Source organism: Rattus norvegicus, chromosome 4 (assembly GCF_021556685.1).
Source record: "Rattus norvegicus strain SHRSP/BbbUtx chromosome 4, alternate assembly SHRSP_T2T, whole genome shotgun sequence".
NCBI lineage: Eukaryota > Metazoa > Chordata > Mammalia > Rodentia > Muridae > Rattus > Rattus norvegicus.
In genome coordinates this window covers 59,321,353-59,339,065 of record NC_141537.1, presented here as the reverse complement: position 1 = coordinate 59,339,065, position 17,713 = coordinate 59,321,353, and the positions used below count along the sequence as shown (strand labels likewise).

At 44.1% G+C, this 17,713-nt stretch overlaps 1 protein-coding gene across 5 annotated transcripts in view; it reads right to left on the bottom strand.

Moving 5' to 3' along the window:
• Positions 1-827: 827 nt before the first annotated feature.
• The window catches only part of Ahcyl2 (adenosylhomocysteinase-like 2), a 148,723-nt gene continuing 131,837 nt past the window's right edge, over positions 828-17,713 (bottom strand). For all 5 annotated transcript variants that reach the window (NM_001173510.2, XM_087657193.1, XM_087657190.1 and 2 more), the window contains 5 exon segments: positions 828-4,000; positions 4,972-5,092; positions 6,440-6,518; positions 6,623-6,691; positions 10,714-10,812. In NM_001173510.2, the coding sequence (NP_001166981.2) occupies positions 3,994-4,000; positions 4,972-5,092; positions 6,440-6,518; positions 6,623-6,691; positions 10,714-10,812 (375 nt within the window). In that variant the 3' untranslated portion in view covers positions 828-3,993.

Genomic DNA, 17,713 nt, shown 5'->3' with positions numbered 1-17,713 from the left:
CATCAGTGCTCTTAACCATGGGGTTATTTCTCCAGGCCTACTTTGAGCAGTATTTTTTAAAAAAAATTTATTTTATTTATATGAATACACTGTAGCTATCTTCAGACACAGCAGAAGAAGGCATCAGATCCCACTTACAGATGGTTATGAGCCACCATGTGGTTGCTGGGAATTGAACTCAGGACCTCTGGAAGAGCAGTCAGTGCTCTTAACCACTGAACCATCTCTCCAGTCCAGAGCAGTATTTTTTTTTAAAAATACAACAGGCTAATAAAACATTAACATAGATAAAGAATACACAGTTCCCAAATTACCCCTAATGGCTACCCTTACAAAGGTTGGGACAGAACAGGTAACTGGACTCATATTCTAGCTGCTGATTTAAGAGATAAACCTCTGCCTGACCCTTTTCTTTTCCTTCATTCTTTCCTCCCTTCCTCCTTTTTTCCTATGGCTGGATACAGTCAGACTCCAGGCAACAGTGGAATTGGGTGACCTAGATCCATGCTTTAGGGTTTTTTGTTTTGTTTTGTTTTAATCGCAATCTCCCAGTCTTCACCTCCTCAAGGTTGTGGTCCAGGTGTGCTCCTCATACACAAGCCAGGTGTGGGTGAGGGAGGGGTGGTGGTGGTGGGGGACAAGGTACTTGATAGCAGTGTAAAACAAGACTCTCAGGGTGATGGCCACTCCAACACCTGCTGGTAACTGCACCAGCTTTCACATCTTCATCCTATGGCATACCAGTAGCTTTGCTATTTTTTTGCCCACACACTTCTCAGCTCTGAATTCACAGTTCACAGAAGCAAGTGGTATTCCCAGGACACAAATCAGTTTTAAGAATACTTTATTTTTCAAGATTACATAGTCATTATTGCTGATCTAATACAATCACTTAGACATAAAGATTTCCAAGAGCTTCTCAGAACTGGTGATCCTTAGAGGCTTCGTTCCTTTCAGTAAGATGACAGTAAGAACTAGATGATTATTGGTATAGATATGTGTTTTACATAGATATGTATATATATATATGTTTAGACTTGTCAATGTCAATATATAATTTGCTGGTGTTACCTATTTTCTTTCCATAATTCTCCTTTATTAAAAAAGCTTAATGCAACAATGCATTCTGATTTTTTTAAACCATGACAAAGTTAATTCTGAGGAAACCACAGGAGCAGCAATTTCAGATCTGTTCAGAGAAAAGCCAAGCAGCAACAAAAGCTTTGCAGGAGTGTGTGGCTATGGGGAGCCTTGCTCTCCCAGGAGGGAAACATGAGGAGGGAGGAGGGCAGAGGGAAGGTAGATTAGAGGCATTTTGTTTAACAAGAAAAAGGAAACAATATTTCCACTGAGACAGCAAGAAGACCTTGAAGTAGCACAAATTCATTGTAGATAAATGGTATATTTCCCCTCTGTCCAGGGTCACATAACCAGAGACAACCAGCCTTCTTTTCCTTGTCTCCTGGAAGCTAGAGTGCTTGTTAGAGGAAGAGTTGGAATAAGGATTTTGCTCTTATTCCAAGGTTAGAGGGAACAATGATTTGGTTATAACATTAGGATAGAGCCTACATAGGAGTCCTGGGCTACCTTCTTTCTTTCTTTCCAACTCTCCACAAGCCTGCTGTACTAGGGATTTGCCCCAGGGCCTGGCACATGCTAATCAAGTGTCCTATCACTGACTTATATCCCTATTTCTGGCTATTTTCTTAATGGTTGATGACACAGAGGTCTCCAGAGAAAAGGGAACAGATGTCATCTGCAACTCACAGGCAGATACCTCACAATGGGCAGCCAGGTGCAACTTAACTTAGAAACCCACATGGCTTTTTTTTTTTTTTTTTTTTGAGCAGATCTCTTCTCTATGGTGTGGCATAGTGTAGTGTGTAAGTACCAGCCAGAGGAAGCTCTGTAGAGAGCAAGACTTTGCAAAAAATCACCAAGTTATGACCTGGGTGTCCCAAGCCAGATATCTGCCTAATGGAATCTGCTCTGGAGATGAGGCACGGAGATATGAATCTTTGCTAAACAGATCCAATTAAGAGGCCAGGCACGGTAGCACTGGCCTCAGGAGGCCAAGGCAGGAGGACTGCCATGACTTTGAGTCCAGCCTGGGTTACAGAGTGAGACTATCTCAAAATAACAACAAACCCCAACAACAATAACAAAAAACCAACACGGGGTGGGAGTGGGAGAGTGAGCATTCTATTCACACACAAATCAGGACTGACTATCTTGGTGAACTCTTCAGTGTTTGTGATCTTCCTTGCACAACAGAATACAGCCACAGACATGCCCTGTTTAGAGTACATCTTCTGGGGTGAGCTGGAATGTATACCATTTCATAAGGTAAACAGCCACTTACCCAGTTCTGTTTCCCTAGCTTAGAAAATAAGGACACTTCCAGACTAGCTTCCGGGGCACACACAAACACCAAGAGACAGTGGAGATGGTGTAGCCAGGGGAGAAGATCTAGTTGAAGATTTTAGTGATTCTGGCTGTCCTCTGTTTGAATGACCTTGATCTTGAGACTTTACAGCAGAACAATGTAAGAGAGACATGGGAAACAAACTGGAGACTTCTAAATAGGGGGGCATGAGAGGGACTCATTCAGCTCAAGATTCCTAGGGTCACTCCAGGTTTTAATTCTTGAAACCAACTGATCCCAGTGGAAACCTTGAAACTGTTCAGTCCATCTCCAAAGAAAATCCAACTCCTGGGTAGAATGAGAAACTTCACACTGTTTACATTACTATTTTATAATGCTGGAGTTACTTAAGAAACTCTCTGAAACAGAATCCTTAAACAGAGGGGCCAGATCATAACAATGCAGCAGCAGCAAAGAAAGATAAGCTATCAGATTGCAGATCTCACTTTCACCACGGCCAACAGCCAAAGGGATGGATGTCTGATGAGGTTCAAACTAGTGCCCATCCCTTTCCCGAGTTCCCAATGATCGAGCACACAGCCTTATCCATGCCAGGCAAGGGCTCTACCACTGAGCTAACCTCCAGACCTCAAACTAGGTTTCATCATCTGGATACACATTACAGTCTCCTGTCTTCCGCAGCCCAGCTCCAAAGTCTTTCCTGGAAAAGACTTGCCGACTCAGCTCCAGAGGCCATTTCAGGCAACAACAGAAGCACTGTCCACAAGGGGCTCTCCTCTGACAGTGCCAGTTAGGGGGGCCTCCTAGGAAACAGTCCAGTTAAATGGGAAGGAAGCAGAACTATGGGTCCCAGTGGAGCTGGCTACTTCCTGAGCAGAGTTTAGTAGGGTTAGAAAGCAAAACAAATGCCTGGCCAACAGCAGAGCTGTTAAGATCGTGGAGTCACAACCCTCTTAGAAACAGAAAGCATTGAAATGGATATAGTATTCAAGGAGAAGAAAGGAGTCCTGGGTGAGAGAAGAAGTCCCAGTAGGCACGGACACAGGCACAGCTGAGTTCTTGGTGCAGCTTACAAGACCTTACCACTCCTGCCTCACCAGCCTTTTTGTAAGGAAGGCAGTGACAGTAACTATCAAGGCTGTGGACTCAGGCCTTGTTAATTCAGTGGCTTCCAAAAGGCCTCACCTGGGAAAGGACCAAAGCTTTGAGAAAGGCAGCTGCTGAAATTTATTCCAGAAAACCCTAAGTAACAAGGAGTCTGGCATCCCTGAACTAACTCCTGAGCCTGGAAAGAAAAATGGCCATCGCTGAGGACTCCACTAATGGGCAATAATGCGAATGATGCACTAGGAATGGTTGGCCCATTTCTTTCCTTCCTCAGCCTGTCCTCTGTGGCTCTCACGGCCCCAGGAGTAGTAACCACACTCTGGGCCAAGGCTACAGGCACAGGACTTTAGAGTTTAATAAATAAATAACCTAACACATAGGATGAGCACGGCGGGCAGCTCTGATTGGAGAAGCAGCTTGCTGGGTTCTTCCTTGGATAGTAGTGGAGAAAAGGCTTGGTTCTATTCCTTAACATGTCTTCTGGTTTGCATTACAGGAACTTAATACCTGGAGGGAAAAAGAAAGATGAAACTGATGTTATCTGTTGGTGGGGCTGGAACATACGGAGCCTGTCTAAAGGTGTGACAGGGAGACAAGGGCTTTTCTAGTGTACAGTAAGCATAGATATCTGTGGTTTTTTCATACCAGTGAAAAAAGGCCTTGGGCCATCGAGAAGGTTCAGGATAGAAGCACCTGTCACCAAGTCCATCAATCTCCCCATGACCCACACGGTGGAAGGAAAGTTTACTCCCACAGGTTATTCTCTGACCTCCACATGTGCAACCAGGACACATGCATCGTGAACATGAAGTGTACTGGCTGGTTCTGTGTGCCAACTCGACACAAGCTGGGGTTATCACAGAGAAAGGAGCCTCCTTTGGGGAAATACCTCCATGAGATCCAGCTGTAAGGCATTTTCTCAGTTAGTGATCAAGGAGGGAGGACCCAGCCCATTGTGGGTCTTGCCATTCCTGGGCTGGTGGTCTTGGGTTCTATAAAAGAGCAAGCTGAGCAAGCCAGGGGAAGCAAGCCAGTAAGAAGCATCCCTCCGTGGCCTCTGCGGCAGCTCCTGCTTCCTGACCTGCTTGAGTTCCTGTCCTGACTTCCTTTGGTGATGAACAGCAATGTGGAAGTGTAAGCTGAATAAACCCTTTCCTCCCCAACTTGGTCATGATATTTTGTGCAGGAATAGAAACCTTGACTAAGGCATACACCCACCTCCACCTCCACACACAATCATAAAATAAATAACAAAAACGTAATTTTAAAAGGCTAGTATTTATGGGGCTCTGGGCAGGGGGGCGGAGGACACTGATGTTTAAAGCAGATCTCAGAGTAGTCTGAGGTGGGAAACATGGAAGAAATGTGCTGGTTTTCTGAGCTCATGTAAAGGGATGTGGAAAAGATGCAAGGGTCAGCTGTACTCTGGGGAGCTCGTCACTGCCCAGCCTCCTCTGATTTTGGGGGGCCCAAGGCACCTGTAGTAATTAGGCTTGAAGGGTCCATTCTTGTTGAGTCCCAGATACTTGGCTTGCTCGTCTGTCAGCTCTGTCAGGTGGGCATCAAAGGTGGGCAGGTGTAGGCTTGCCACATACTCATCTAAAAAGACCACAGATGGGATAAGCATTCACGTTTCCTATCTGGCTGTTCTCCTCAAGCTAGGCTAAAACACTGGAAGACATGCTCTAGCTCTTGGAGGTGATGGGAAAATGGTTGACTTTTGCTCTTAGGTCCTCAGCTCTAAGGAATGATTGCCTTTAGCTTCAACTTCCAGTAACTCTCCCTACTCTAAAGCCTTTTCTCCAGAAAAGAAGCACCAGACTTAAAAATGGGAAACTCAACCTCTAGTTTTGCCTTGCTATCTACACTACACTACACTAGAAACACTATGTATATGTTCTAGAAACCCTAACACCCATGGGAATGGGGGGAGGGTGTAGAAATGTATGCTTTGTGTAGGTAATTCTACATCCTTTGACTACCCTGCACTCACGGCTTCATTACACATACAGAGAGAATATGGACTGCTCTATTCATTTAATTCATTTCACACCCTTCCAATCTCTGGTCGTTTTTTTTACTGTTTGGTTTTTGTTATTGTTTTGGTTTTTTTGAGACAGGATTTCTTTATGTAACCCTGGCTGTCCTGAAACATACTATGTAGACTAGGCTGTCCTTGAACTCACAGAGGGTCACATGCCTCTGCCTCCTGGGTACTGGGATTAAAGACCTATACCTCCATACCAAACCCAACCAAACTGTATTAAAGGGAATATAGCTACTTGTAACAGCAAAACCAGAGCTGATTTATTTCCTGAGTTTATAAATACAATGTGTCACCTCGGTGCCTGAGATAGGCTCTTTAAAGCTTTAAGATAGTTTAGTGTTTCTATTATAGCCATCACCCACATAATTAACTCTCATCAGGAACCTAAAGCCCTTAAAAGAAGAGGCTATAGCATCTTAGAACTGCAACAAGCCATATATCACAAGGCCAGAGATATTTGGGGGGGGGGTGTACCTTCCCCCTCCTTTTAGATTTTTACATTCATGATGCCTTAAAATAGAAAATCTTTAAAACTCAATTGGTAGGCCAGGCACATGTTGTCATCCCAGACAGGAAACAGGAGTGCATTCGATGCCAGCCTTGACTACATCGTGAGGCCCTGTCTCCCAGCATACAAGTGAAGCAATGCGACAGGCCCTAACAAAATCATTCTCAGTAGATATTCCAAACCACAGCAAAATGCAAGACCCTCCCTAGAAAAACATTTATGAAAGTACACAAACGACCTTGGACTAGAGTCTAGAGTCCCAGCTCCTAATTTATAGGACAAAGATATATTTTCTTCCCTCCCCTCCCTGCCCACAGCACAGGAAGTTAATACCTCCGAGCTTCAGACAGTGAACTAATTTGGTAAGAGTGGGGAAGAAAGGATAACTTACCCATCTTCTTGGGCAGCAGGTACACATCTTGCTTATAGCGACCCTCAGGAGCGTTGTAAAGTTCTATCAAGGCGAGAGCCTAAAAGAGCAGAAACATGGATGCTGATTCGCCTTTCAAAGCTGTGACAGCTGGCTTCTCTGAGGGCCCTCTTCAGCCCACTAGTGTTCCACTGCAGAGCTCACCTGAGTGGTAGCGGTGATTGAGAGCACAAAGGTAGGCACTGTGGAGCAGCTGAGATTCAGCAGACGGCCCTGGTGATCAAAAGTAAAGGGAAGAAAGGGCATTAGGACCGGTACTGTCTGGTTTTATGTGTCAGCTTGACACAAGCTGGAGAGTTATCATAGAGGAAACGCCTCTATGAGATCCAGCTGTAAGGCATTTTCTCAGTGATCAGTAGGGTGGGCTGGGAGTCCAGGATTCTATAAGGAAGCAAGCTGAGCATGCCAGGGAATCAAGCAAGTAAGTAACATCCCTCCGTGGCTTCTGCATCCACTCCTGCCTCCAGGTTCTTACCCTGTGTGAGTTCCTGTCCTGATGTCCTTTGGTGATGAACAGCAATGTGGAAAGTGTAAGCTGAATAAACCTTTTCCTCCCCAACTTGCATCTTGGTCATGATGTTTTGTGTAGAAATAGAAACCCTAAGACCAGACCCTTAGTGGCCTCTGAAGAATGATGGATGAATGACAACCAACTTCCAACTTCTTCCCAACTGAGATTGCTAGACAAAGCAGGCACTCACAAAATAATTAATTGATATTCTTTTCAATTCATTTTATTTCCTCTTTCTTTCTGTCTGTCTGTCTGTCTCTCTGTATAGCTTTGGCTGTCCTAGAAACTTGTTATGTAGCCCAAGTTGGCCTCAAACTCAGATATCCTTCTGCCTTTGCCTCCCAAGTGCTGGCATCAAAGTCATGAGCCACCATATTTTAAATGTTTTAAGATTTTTATCCAAAATGTATTTTAAAAATATTTATTTATTTAATGTACACAAGTACACTATATCTGTCTTCAGACACACCAGAAGAGGGCATTGGATCCCATTACAGATGGTTGTGAGGAGGTTGGGGATTTAGCTCAGTGGTAGAGCACTTGCCTAGCAAGCGCAAGGCCTTGGGTTCGGTCCCCAGCTCCGGGAAAAAAAAAAAAACAAAAAACAAAAAACAAACAGATGGTTGTGAGCCATCATGTGGTTGCTGGGAATTGAACTCACAACCTCGGGAAGAGCAGTCAGTGCTCTTAACCACTGAGCCATCTCTCCAGCCCCCAAAATCTATTTTTTTAACTGATATATCAAAGCAAAAATTATACTACTTATAGGATACCATGTAATGTTTCAATACAAGAGTACATATATCTATTTTCTCAAAACACATCATTTTTAAATCCTTTCTTCCAACTTTTAAAAATCTCCAGCACATGGGGTTGGGGATTTAGCTCAGTGGTAGAGCGCTTGCCTAGCAAGCGCAAGGCCCTGGGTTCAGTCCCCAGCTCCGAAAAAAAGAACCAAAAAAAAAAAAAAAAATCTCCAGCACATAACAGTTAACCTATAGTCACAGGATGCTGACGTATGCCAGAACTATCTACATTCCCAGCTACCTAAAACTCAGCATCCACTGATCAGCCTATGCCAAACCCCAACCACCCACAGTTCAAACCCTGGCAATCGTGTGTGTGTGTGTGTGTGTGTGTGTGTGTGTGACTCATTATGTAACTGCAAGCTGGCCTATAATTCACAATTCTCCTGCTTAAGCCTCCTGAATTGTTGAGATTATAGAAATGTTCTACTATGCCTGGCTTACCAATAGTCATTCTTCTCATAACTTCTATGAGATCAGTGTATTGAACAAAAGGCTCATAAATTCACTGGATAGCACTATTCTGGCTTACATGGGCATTCTCTTATTGATTTATATTTATTTGGTATTATAAATCACGGTAGATTTAACCTTTCCTTTTGGTGATGATAGTCTTATTATGTACCCCAAGCTGTCTTCAGTCTTACAAGATAGCCAAAGCTGATCTTGAACTCCTAATTCTGTCTCTATCACCTGAGTACCAAGACAACAGGTATGCACCACCACTTCTGGCTGCATAACCAATGTTTTTAGCTCACACAGGATTGAGAATATGCATTACTTGTTTATGCCTGGCTGACTTCACTTAACATTATTGCACATTAACAAATGACAGGAATTTACTTTATGGTAAAACAGTATCCACTGCATGTACCACATGTCTGTCAGTCAGTCCCATTCCCAGGCTCATGTGAACAGCCTACAACGAGGAAGGGAGTGCATGTATCTGATAAGCTGATTTGCTTTCTTGTGATGTATAACAATAGGATTATGGGAACACACAATAGCTTTGTTGTTAAGTTTTTGAGGAGCTCATCCTGTTTTTCATAATTTATCTTTTATTTCTTTGATAATGGAAATTCTTACTGGGATGAGGTGATACCTCACTGTGGCTTAATTTCCATTTTCTGGATGATTAGTGATGCTGAACATTTTCCCCTTTGTCTGTTGGCCATTTGCATGTCTTCTTTGGAAATATCCAAATGACGGCACTGAAAATCTGATAAATGTTCTAAACAATTTCTGGGACTATATAAAAAGGAATAAAGACAGTCATAGGAAACTGATGATTGTGCAAAGGCTTGTATTTCTCTCAATTTTCCCATTCTTTGTAGCAAAATAACCCTTCTTCTGAGGGTTGGCATTCTTTTGACTGTCTTAGGAAAGGAGCAGTGAGGGCAAGGGTCAATCTCTCCAGGCTGGGAGGGAGACAACTATGGATTTAGGAAGCTGTGATGATTTTTGTGCTTCTGTTTGTTTCTCTGCTCCAGGGGCAGGGAGCCTTGACATCTGAGTGGACAGTGAAGACAGTAAGAGAGCTAAACCCTGCCCCATGCTGTCTTTTCTTGCTTTGCTTCCTAGGAAGCCTGACTACTGTTTTTGCTCAGCTATATAGCCAAAAACACCTTTAGTCGTGGCTTTTATCACCAAAATTGCTAAGAGGGACCTCCCAGGGCAGTTTAGAAATGTTGCCAGACAGGGGTGACGTCAAGGCTATTAATAAACATTTAACAACCTGTTCTTCTCCGAGCTATACACACGCCTTCCCAGACATGCCCTAAAGCATTCAAGAATGTCAGCTAAATGAGGACAAAAGATAAAAAGAACAGTAAGGGCATGTAAAGTTGGCCATGTGTCCCTACATAAGATGTTGTTTACATTTTCATACTTGGTTTCTTTGACAACAAGAAACAAAACCAAAGGAAACTGAAACCTAGGAAAAGTCTTTTTATCCCCTTGTTATTTAGGGCCTTTGCTTAAAAGAAAAAGCTTCATGGGAAAAGAAGCATCACCAGCACCCAGGAATCCCAGGGTAGGTGGGCAGAGGCTTCACTGCAGGAAAATGGTAGGACAGAGATAAAGGCTACAAGGGTTGAAAGTCAAGACTAAGTATGAGGACCAGTGAGGTGGCTCAGCAGGTAAGGGTAACTATTGCCTGCCAAGCTGAGGACCAGCTTTTGATCCCTGAGACCCACATGGTGGAGAGAACTTACTCTTGCAAGTTGTCCTCTGACTCCACAAGCACAAAGGTAACATGTACAAGATATCCCACCCCCAGCCCCCAAAGGGCTGGAAATCTATAGCTCGGTGGAGTGCACAGCTCAGTGTTGGAGAGTGTAGCTCAGTGGTGGCGTTCTTGCCTAGCATGTGTACATGTGTGAGCATGTGTACATGTGTGAGCATGTGCACATGTGTGAGCTAGATGAACAGGACGGGGAACTATCCATCAAGCAACATTAACAGAAAAAGCTGGGTACCTGCTCCATATCTGGCTCAGTTCATCAGTTCAAAAGACACTAAAATAGAGACACTAGCAGCAAAGACACGACTCCCCAAAGCTTACCAAAGACAGCCTGAGTTACAGCCAGGAATATCTACTTTGCTTACTGATTAAACCCACAAAAGACGTTCTCTCTCTGAGCTGCACTGACTATCTGCTAACTCCTTCAACAGTAATAATAGTCATCATCTGACTCAACCTGCAGAGTGACATGGAGACAGGATAATTGGTGAAAGTGAGGAACCAGAATAGGTTCTTAATTGCTGAATGAAAAGACCTTTCACAATTACAAGTAAAATCCATTGGTAAAGTAGTTAAACTTGTGCTTAAGAGACAGAGTTGAAAGGATCAGGGAACACTGGGTTGGGAGGGGAGCAGTGCTGTCAGTGGAGTTGCTTGTCAGCTGCCTTGGTCTTACCTCTGCCAGCAGTACTATCCTCTTGCCATCAGGCCATATCACATGGTCAACTTGGGATCTTACTCTCTCCCAGGTCAGTTCTGGGGTCCGCAGGCTGGCCTGGAACACACACAGTGAGAGCATCATTAGCTGGGACAAGTCCCCCACATTGGGGACAGAAAGAAGTTGAAGGGAGCCATTTTAAATAGCAAGTCAAAAGAAGCAACCAACATGCCAGATGGAGAATACCTGTCCTGGGTTGGTTAGGACTGTTCCATTTCAGGGAATTTAATCTTAGGCCCAGCCAGGGAGGGATCACTCAGGAGGTCATTCCACAACATATACTGTGCGCCCACTCTCTGCTGAGCACAGTAAAAGGTGCTATGGGAAATACAAAAGAAACCAAAGGCATGGTTTCTGCCTTCAGAAAGCTCACATTTTAGTTGGGGACACAAAACAATACATATGTGAGAAGGAAATACAAAGCAACATGCAAACGAGTGCAGATTCATACGGTGCAAACTGAATACATAAGTGCTGAGGAGAGAAAGGCAGACCAGAGCCAAGTGGATTAGCTGGAGAAGGCTGAACGCCCTGAAGAGCATGCTGGGGACCATGGTTCTGCCCCCATGGCCCAAAGTCCCGGTTTGCACCTGCTCAAAGGCTGGTTTACCCTACAGAAGCTCTGTGCCCTAAGTGTCAATGTGAGGTAGCTTTCAGAGGAGTGCAAGTGGTAGAGTAAAGCGCCCAGTGGCTCACCCTCTTTCCACTTCTGTGTATTGTATATTCAGAGAATAGAAGAAAAGTTCATTATCAGCAGCAATGGAATGACAGGCACAGGCTGTGCAGACTTAGACAACTACCTCCTTCTTCAACAAGCAATGGCTGAAACAGAAAGGGAGTCCATATTCCCAAACTACCCAATCGTATTCATCTGGTACAACTGGAAATACTGGTAAAAATACACTGCCCAATACTAGACCTCAGACGAGAGGAACAGCTCAGTTACACAGCAATTCTAGGCACTGTGATAAAGGACAAACGCTGAGACAAGACTGTGAGCCCTTTCTGCACAGACAGTACCCAGTATCATTTCATTTTTACATTTCCAAATTCTCTCCAGACATACAATGGGGTGCCCACTTAATGTTTAGAAAATCATTCTCCCCCTCCCTGGAAATAACAATTGAATAATGCAAGAAGACATATAATTATATTTTAGAGTACTCAGAGCTGCACTGATTCATGCTCTGGATCATCATGTCTTTATTAGATATGTTGGAAATGCAAAGTTTGAGATTAAGTTTCATAAATGGATTCAACCATTCTAAAGAACTATTTGGCAATAACTACCCAAATGTTATAGATAGCTGATTTTTATCAATTAGTTTAATTTTTAGACTCCTATGACAAATATTTATTCAAGTCAAGAATTTAAGCACCTAGGAATTTTAATATAAACCAGGTGTAGTGGTACAAGCCCTTAATTCCAGCACTTGGGAGGTAAAGGAGAATCAAGGGCTCAAGGCCAGCCTAGGCTATATTGTATCTTAATAAGCAAAACCAAATGAAGATTGGTCATTCTAACATTACTCATGCTAGCAAATAAGCACAGACTGACAGGGAATGGCCAAGTACATCAATTCCACTGGGTTTATGTAATGCATTAGGACAGAACAGGAAGACAAAGAGGAGGAGGAAAAGGAGAACAGGAGGATGAGATAGTAAAGATGATGACCATAATCAGCAGAGGCCACAACGACAGAAGTTTGAACTGTGGCTCAGTGATGCGGTTCTTACCTAGCACCACAGATTAAAAAAGTTACAAGTAAATGACATGAACAGAGATAAACTAATTGAAGCCAGCAGACAACTGAAAAAGTTAAGGATAAATACAAAATATATCCTTTAGCCTTTGAAATTATCATATGGAGGAGTATGGCCACCTTCTGGCCAAAGCACACAGCTCTGTGGCAACACATGCATTTTACATTGAGAGAGATGTTTACTAGTTCAGAATTTTGTCGTTTCCTAACATTACTCTTCCCGAGGAAAAGCCATCCTGGTGACAAAGAACTGACAACATGATACCCAGAGTCCGCCATCTTAGGAAGTGCTCCTTGGGAAGAACATGCTGGAATCAAGGAAGGGGCAGCTGTTTCGAACGTAGGAAAACAGTGCTGAGACGAGGCAGTACAGTAAAAGGTACAGGGATGGCTGCAATACAGGCAAAACCCCTTGATGTCATTTAAAAGGAGGTTTAAAAAAATACTTGGTGGGGTTGGGGATTTAGCTCAGTGGTAGAGTGCTTGCCTAGCAAACGCAAGGCCCTGGGTTTGGTCCCCAGCTCCGAAGAAAAAGAAAAAAAGAAGAAAAAAAAATACTTGGTTAACTTATCTCCAGCACTCTCAGGGAGGGTCCATGTCCTCCCTGTGGAGATGTCTATTTGGCAGGTGTGCTCCTTTCCTACCCTATGGCCAGGACAAGAACAGCTCTTAAAATCGACCAACTGAGGGAAGGAGGTCAGTGGTAAACATGTGCTTTGGGGTTCAATATGTAGAACTACCACTTTATAAGGGCAGTGGGGTGGGGGCACTAAACTGTGCACTGGTCACTCTACCAGGAAGAGGGTTGCTTATGCAGATGCCGGCTCCAACTGTAGGCACGTTCCCCTGTAACTGTATTATGCCTACACATACTGATTCTACATGATTCCGAACAGTGCATAGCATCCCCCTGCCCCCACTCCCACCCTGCAGGGAGCACAGCTGTGGTTCCAGTCCTTTAAAACAGAATCAATAGCAAGCCTTAGTTAAATAATTCTTTGGTTAGAGAACGGCCCTGAGAGCATGTGTATATAATGCTTCATCACGTGAACTGTGAGGCTGGCGATCACAGAGGCCTTCCTTCCATGTGAGACAGGAGATACGGAAAAGGAGGAGTTGGCCATCAAGTAGCCTACAGCAGTCTCTAGAGTTCACCGAATTCATATTTTTCAGGAAAAAAAAATACAGCTTTCTAAATGACTAACATTTTTCATGACCTATTCTTTCCTGAAATATACAGCAAGCAATATTTCAAAGTTAGGTAAAACCAAAAATTCCTACCCAAAGAGGAAAAGAAAAACCTAAGTAATTTTTGGGAGAGGAGAGATACAGTCAGGGGCTTACTGCACTCCCAGCCCTCAAGACTGGGGCTCTCTACATAGCCCAAGCAGGCTTCAACCCCATCCTACTCCTCAACCTCCAAGTACTAAGATTTATTCTAAATTATGATCACAAAACTCTCTGGCTAGCCAGCAGGTGGATCTCTGAGTCTTCACAGAGAGAGACCCTGGCTCAAATACAAAACAATACAAATCTAACTGGATAAATGTTACATAGAGACTTTCTTCTCTAAGTTTAGGTTACAAAAGATAAGTTATCTATCTGGATGAATATTTACCAAATAATTCTACACAGAGACATTGGGTGACTTACAGAGACTCACTCCTTTCCTCACATTTTACATCTAGCTGACTTAGCAAATTCCACCGCTTACAACATGGAGTCTTATCAACTCTACTGTTTACCACTGAACCAAGCCAGCACCTTCACCTCTCAAAGCTTCCTGCTGTCCCCATGCCTACTCAAGCCCAGAGGGTTTTCTTTACACAAAAGCCAGACTGGTTTATAAAAAATATACTTCAGATACATTTTGTTATTTATTTGTTCAAATTTGTCCAGGAGCCTCTTTTCTACTTAGGTAAAACTCTAGTGACCATGGTCCACAGAGCTCTGCCTTACTCAGCGCCTCCTTGGGCTGCCTCTGTCTTGTTCACTCTGCTACTGTCGCCAGACTTAATCTTTAAACAATTTATATTTATGTATTTACTGATCTACTTATTAGTCTCTGTGGATATGTCGGCACTCACATGTGTGTGTGGAGGTCAGAGGATCATGGATGTACAGGAATTGCTTCTCGCTTCATCTCAGGTCTCCAGGCTTAGCTGCCAAGCGCCTGCCCATACCTGCTGAGCCGTCTTGTTTTGTTTTGTTTCCTCTTTGCAATGGTGAGGCAGAACCCAGGACTGTGTGCATTCATCCCAGACAAGTGCTCTACCACTGAGCGCTCCTGCTGGGCCGTTTCCTCTGAATACAGAGTACTCACTCACATGTCTTGCTTTTTCTCTCATTCAGCCTTCCCCACCCCAACATTCTATCCACAAAAATACTTTCCTTGACCATTTCAATTAGAAGAGTGCTCCCAACACCCTCCTCTTGCGTTTTCATTCAATAGAATACAGATGATAACTGTTGACTTATTTATTATCCATTTCCCACAAGAATATAAACTCCATGAGCAGCAAGACGTGGCTCAATGCTTTTACTTCATCTAATTAAAAGTCAGTACAGAGCAGGCTGAATATTCAGCATACACTTGCTAGATAATGAATGAATATCCTGGTTCTAATTATTGGCTGAGTTTGCTCGCGCTCGAGCTCTCTCTCTCTCTCTCTCTCTCTCTCTCTCTCTCTCTCTCTCTCTGTCTGTCTGTCTGTCTGGAGTTAGGATCTTATTATGCAGCCCCGACTGGCCTCGAATTCCCAGCAATCTACTTTAAATTTTGTTTTACATGCTCTCTGACAGTACCATCACACACTAATTTAACTTTCAAAAGCCCTCTGATCAGCATCTTTTCTGGACCATTCCTTATGACACAACGAAGTCAAAGAAAAGAGGGAGGTGTCTCTTGGCTCCAGATGTAGCAAATATGGGGTCTATATAGCAATAATGGCAAAACCAAGCCTAGTTTCAACATCCAGGGTGATCCTTTTAAAGTAAAAGTCATCATATTAAAACTAAGCCAGAAAGCCTGCCCCACCTGGGGATCCAGCCCATATACATACAGCCACCAAAACTAGACAATATTGATGAAGCCAAGAAATGCATGCTGACAGGAGCCTGATATAGCTGTCTCCTGAGAGGCGAATGCTCGCAGCCAACCATTGAACTGAGAACAGGGTCCCCATTGGAGGAATTAGAGAAAGGATTGAAGGAGCTGAAGGGGTTTGCAACCCCATGAAAACAACAATGCCAACCAACCAGAGCTCTCAGAGATTAAACTACCATCTAAAGAGTAAACATGGACAGACCCATGGCTCCAGCTGCATGTGTAGCAGAGGATGGCCTTGTTGGGCACCAATGGGAGGAGAAGCCCTTGGTTCCTCCAAGGCTGGACACCCCAGTGTAGGGGAATGTCAGGGTGGGAAGGAGGGGGGTGGTTGGGGAGGGGGAACACCCTCATGGAAGAAGGGGGAGGGGGATGGGATAGGGGGCTTATGGATGGGAAACTGGGAAAGGGAATAACATTTGAAATGTAAATAAAAATATCCAATATCCTGACAATGAATGTTGAGTTTCTAAAAAAGAAATATCCCCTAAAGTCTAAAATTTCAAAAACCTGAATATCCTCAAATTACAGCCCTTGATTAAAATCATGATCGTATAAAGCTGAAAGCAACAACAACAACAACAGCAACAACAACAACACACACACACACACACAAAAACAACAAATCACCACCACCATCATCACCATCATCACCACCATCACCACCACCATCACCACCATCACCACCACCATCACCACCACCATCATCACCACCACCACCATCATCACCATCATTACCACCATCATCACCATCATCACCACCATCACCACCATCACCATCATCACCACCATCACCATCACCACCACCACCATCACCACCACCACCATCATCACCATCATCACCACCATCACCACCACCATCACCACCACCACCACCACCACCATCATCACCACCACCATCACCACCACCACCACCACCACCACCACCACCACCACCACCACCACCACCACCAAAACCCTCCAATGGCTCCGCTTCTCAGAATATCACTGTTTCTTAGCATGGGCTGTTAGGCCGTCTAAAGGGTCTGGCCTGTTACCTCTCAGACCTCATCTTCCTTTCCCGTCTTGTGCTCACTGTGCCATCTACATCAGCCTCCTTTCACCCCTCAAACAGAGCAGGGCTCCGTCTGCCTCAGGACATGTGGACCAGCTACGGCTGCTGCTTATAGTGCCCCTCACCGAGAGGTCCACATGCCTGACCCTTTCCACCTCAGCTCCACTGTTTAAAGAGCAGCCTAGTTCTCCATCCTCTCTGCCATAATCTACTCCTCTCTCCTCTTTAGAACTTTACTTACTATGCTTAGTTCTCCTTCTCACTTAAGCATAAACTCTATGAAGTAGGAACCTATGTGCAGCAGGCATAGAGCAACCACACAATAATATTTGCGATCGAAGGCAAACGGTCTTTGACCTTTATTCTAGAATTACTCATGTCTAGCCCATCTTTAACAGGAAAACTAGTTATTGGAGCCAATACACCTGAATTTTTTTGTTTTGTTTTGTTTTGTTTTTCTGAAACATGGTTTCTCTCTGTTCCTATGGCTGTCCTGGAACTCATTCTGTAGACAGTGCTGGCCTGAACTCAGAGATCCACCTGCCTCTGCCTCTGCCTCTGCCTCTGCCTCTGCCTCTGCCTCTGCCTCTGCCTCTGCCTTCTAAATGCTGGAATTAAAGGTGGGCACATACACCAGCTCAAATACTTGCATTTTGTGCTTAAGTTTCATTTTGAATCAGCTGATCAGTGTACTTAATATCTATACTTCCCAGTTTAAAGTTAAGACTAAGTCTCCCAGAGTAGTCAAGGGCATGGAGTGAGTAAGAGTAAAGGTGTACAATAGGATGACCGCATCCATTATGCAGAGCTTCCTGTGCTTTTGGAGAGAAAGTCTTCCCCCTTTCTCTTTGACCATGTAGTAAAGGTGCCCCTTCCCTCATGGTACATAACTGGAATGTAAGAGGCCCTGCCACTGCCAAGGAACCAACTCTCAGCACGTTAGTGACTGTAAGCAAACTACGGTGACAGGCAGTGATGCTGCACGCACCCAGGCCCCAGAGCAACAGGCTCTGGGGGCTATCTTGCCGCTGCTTC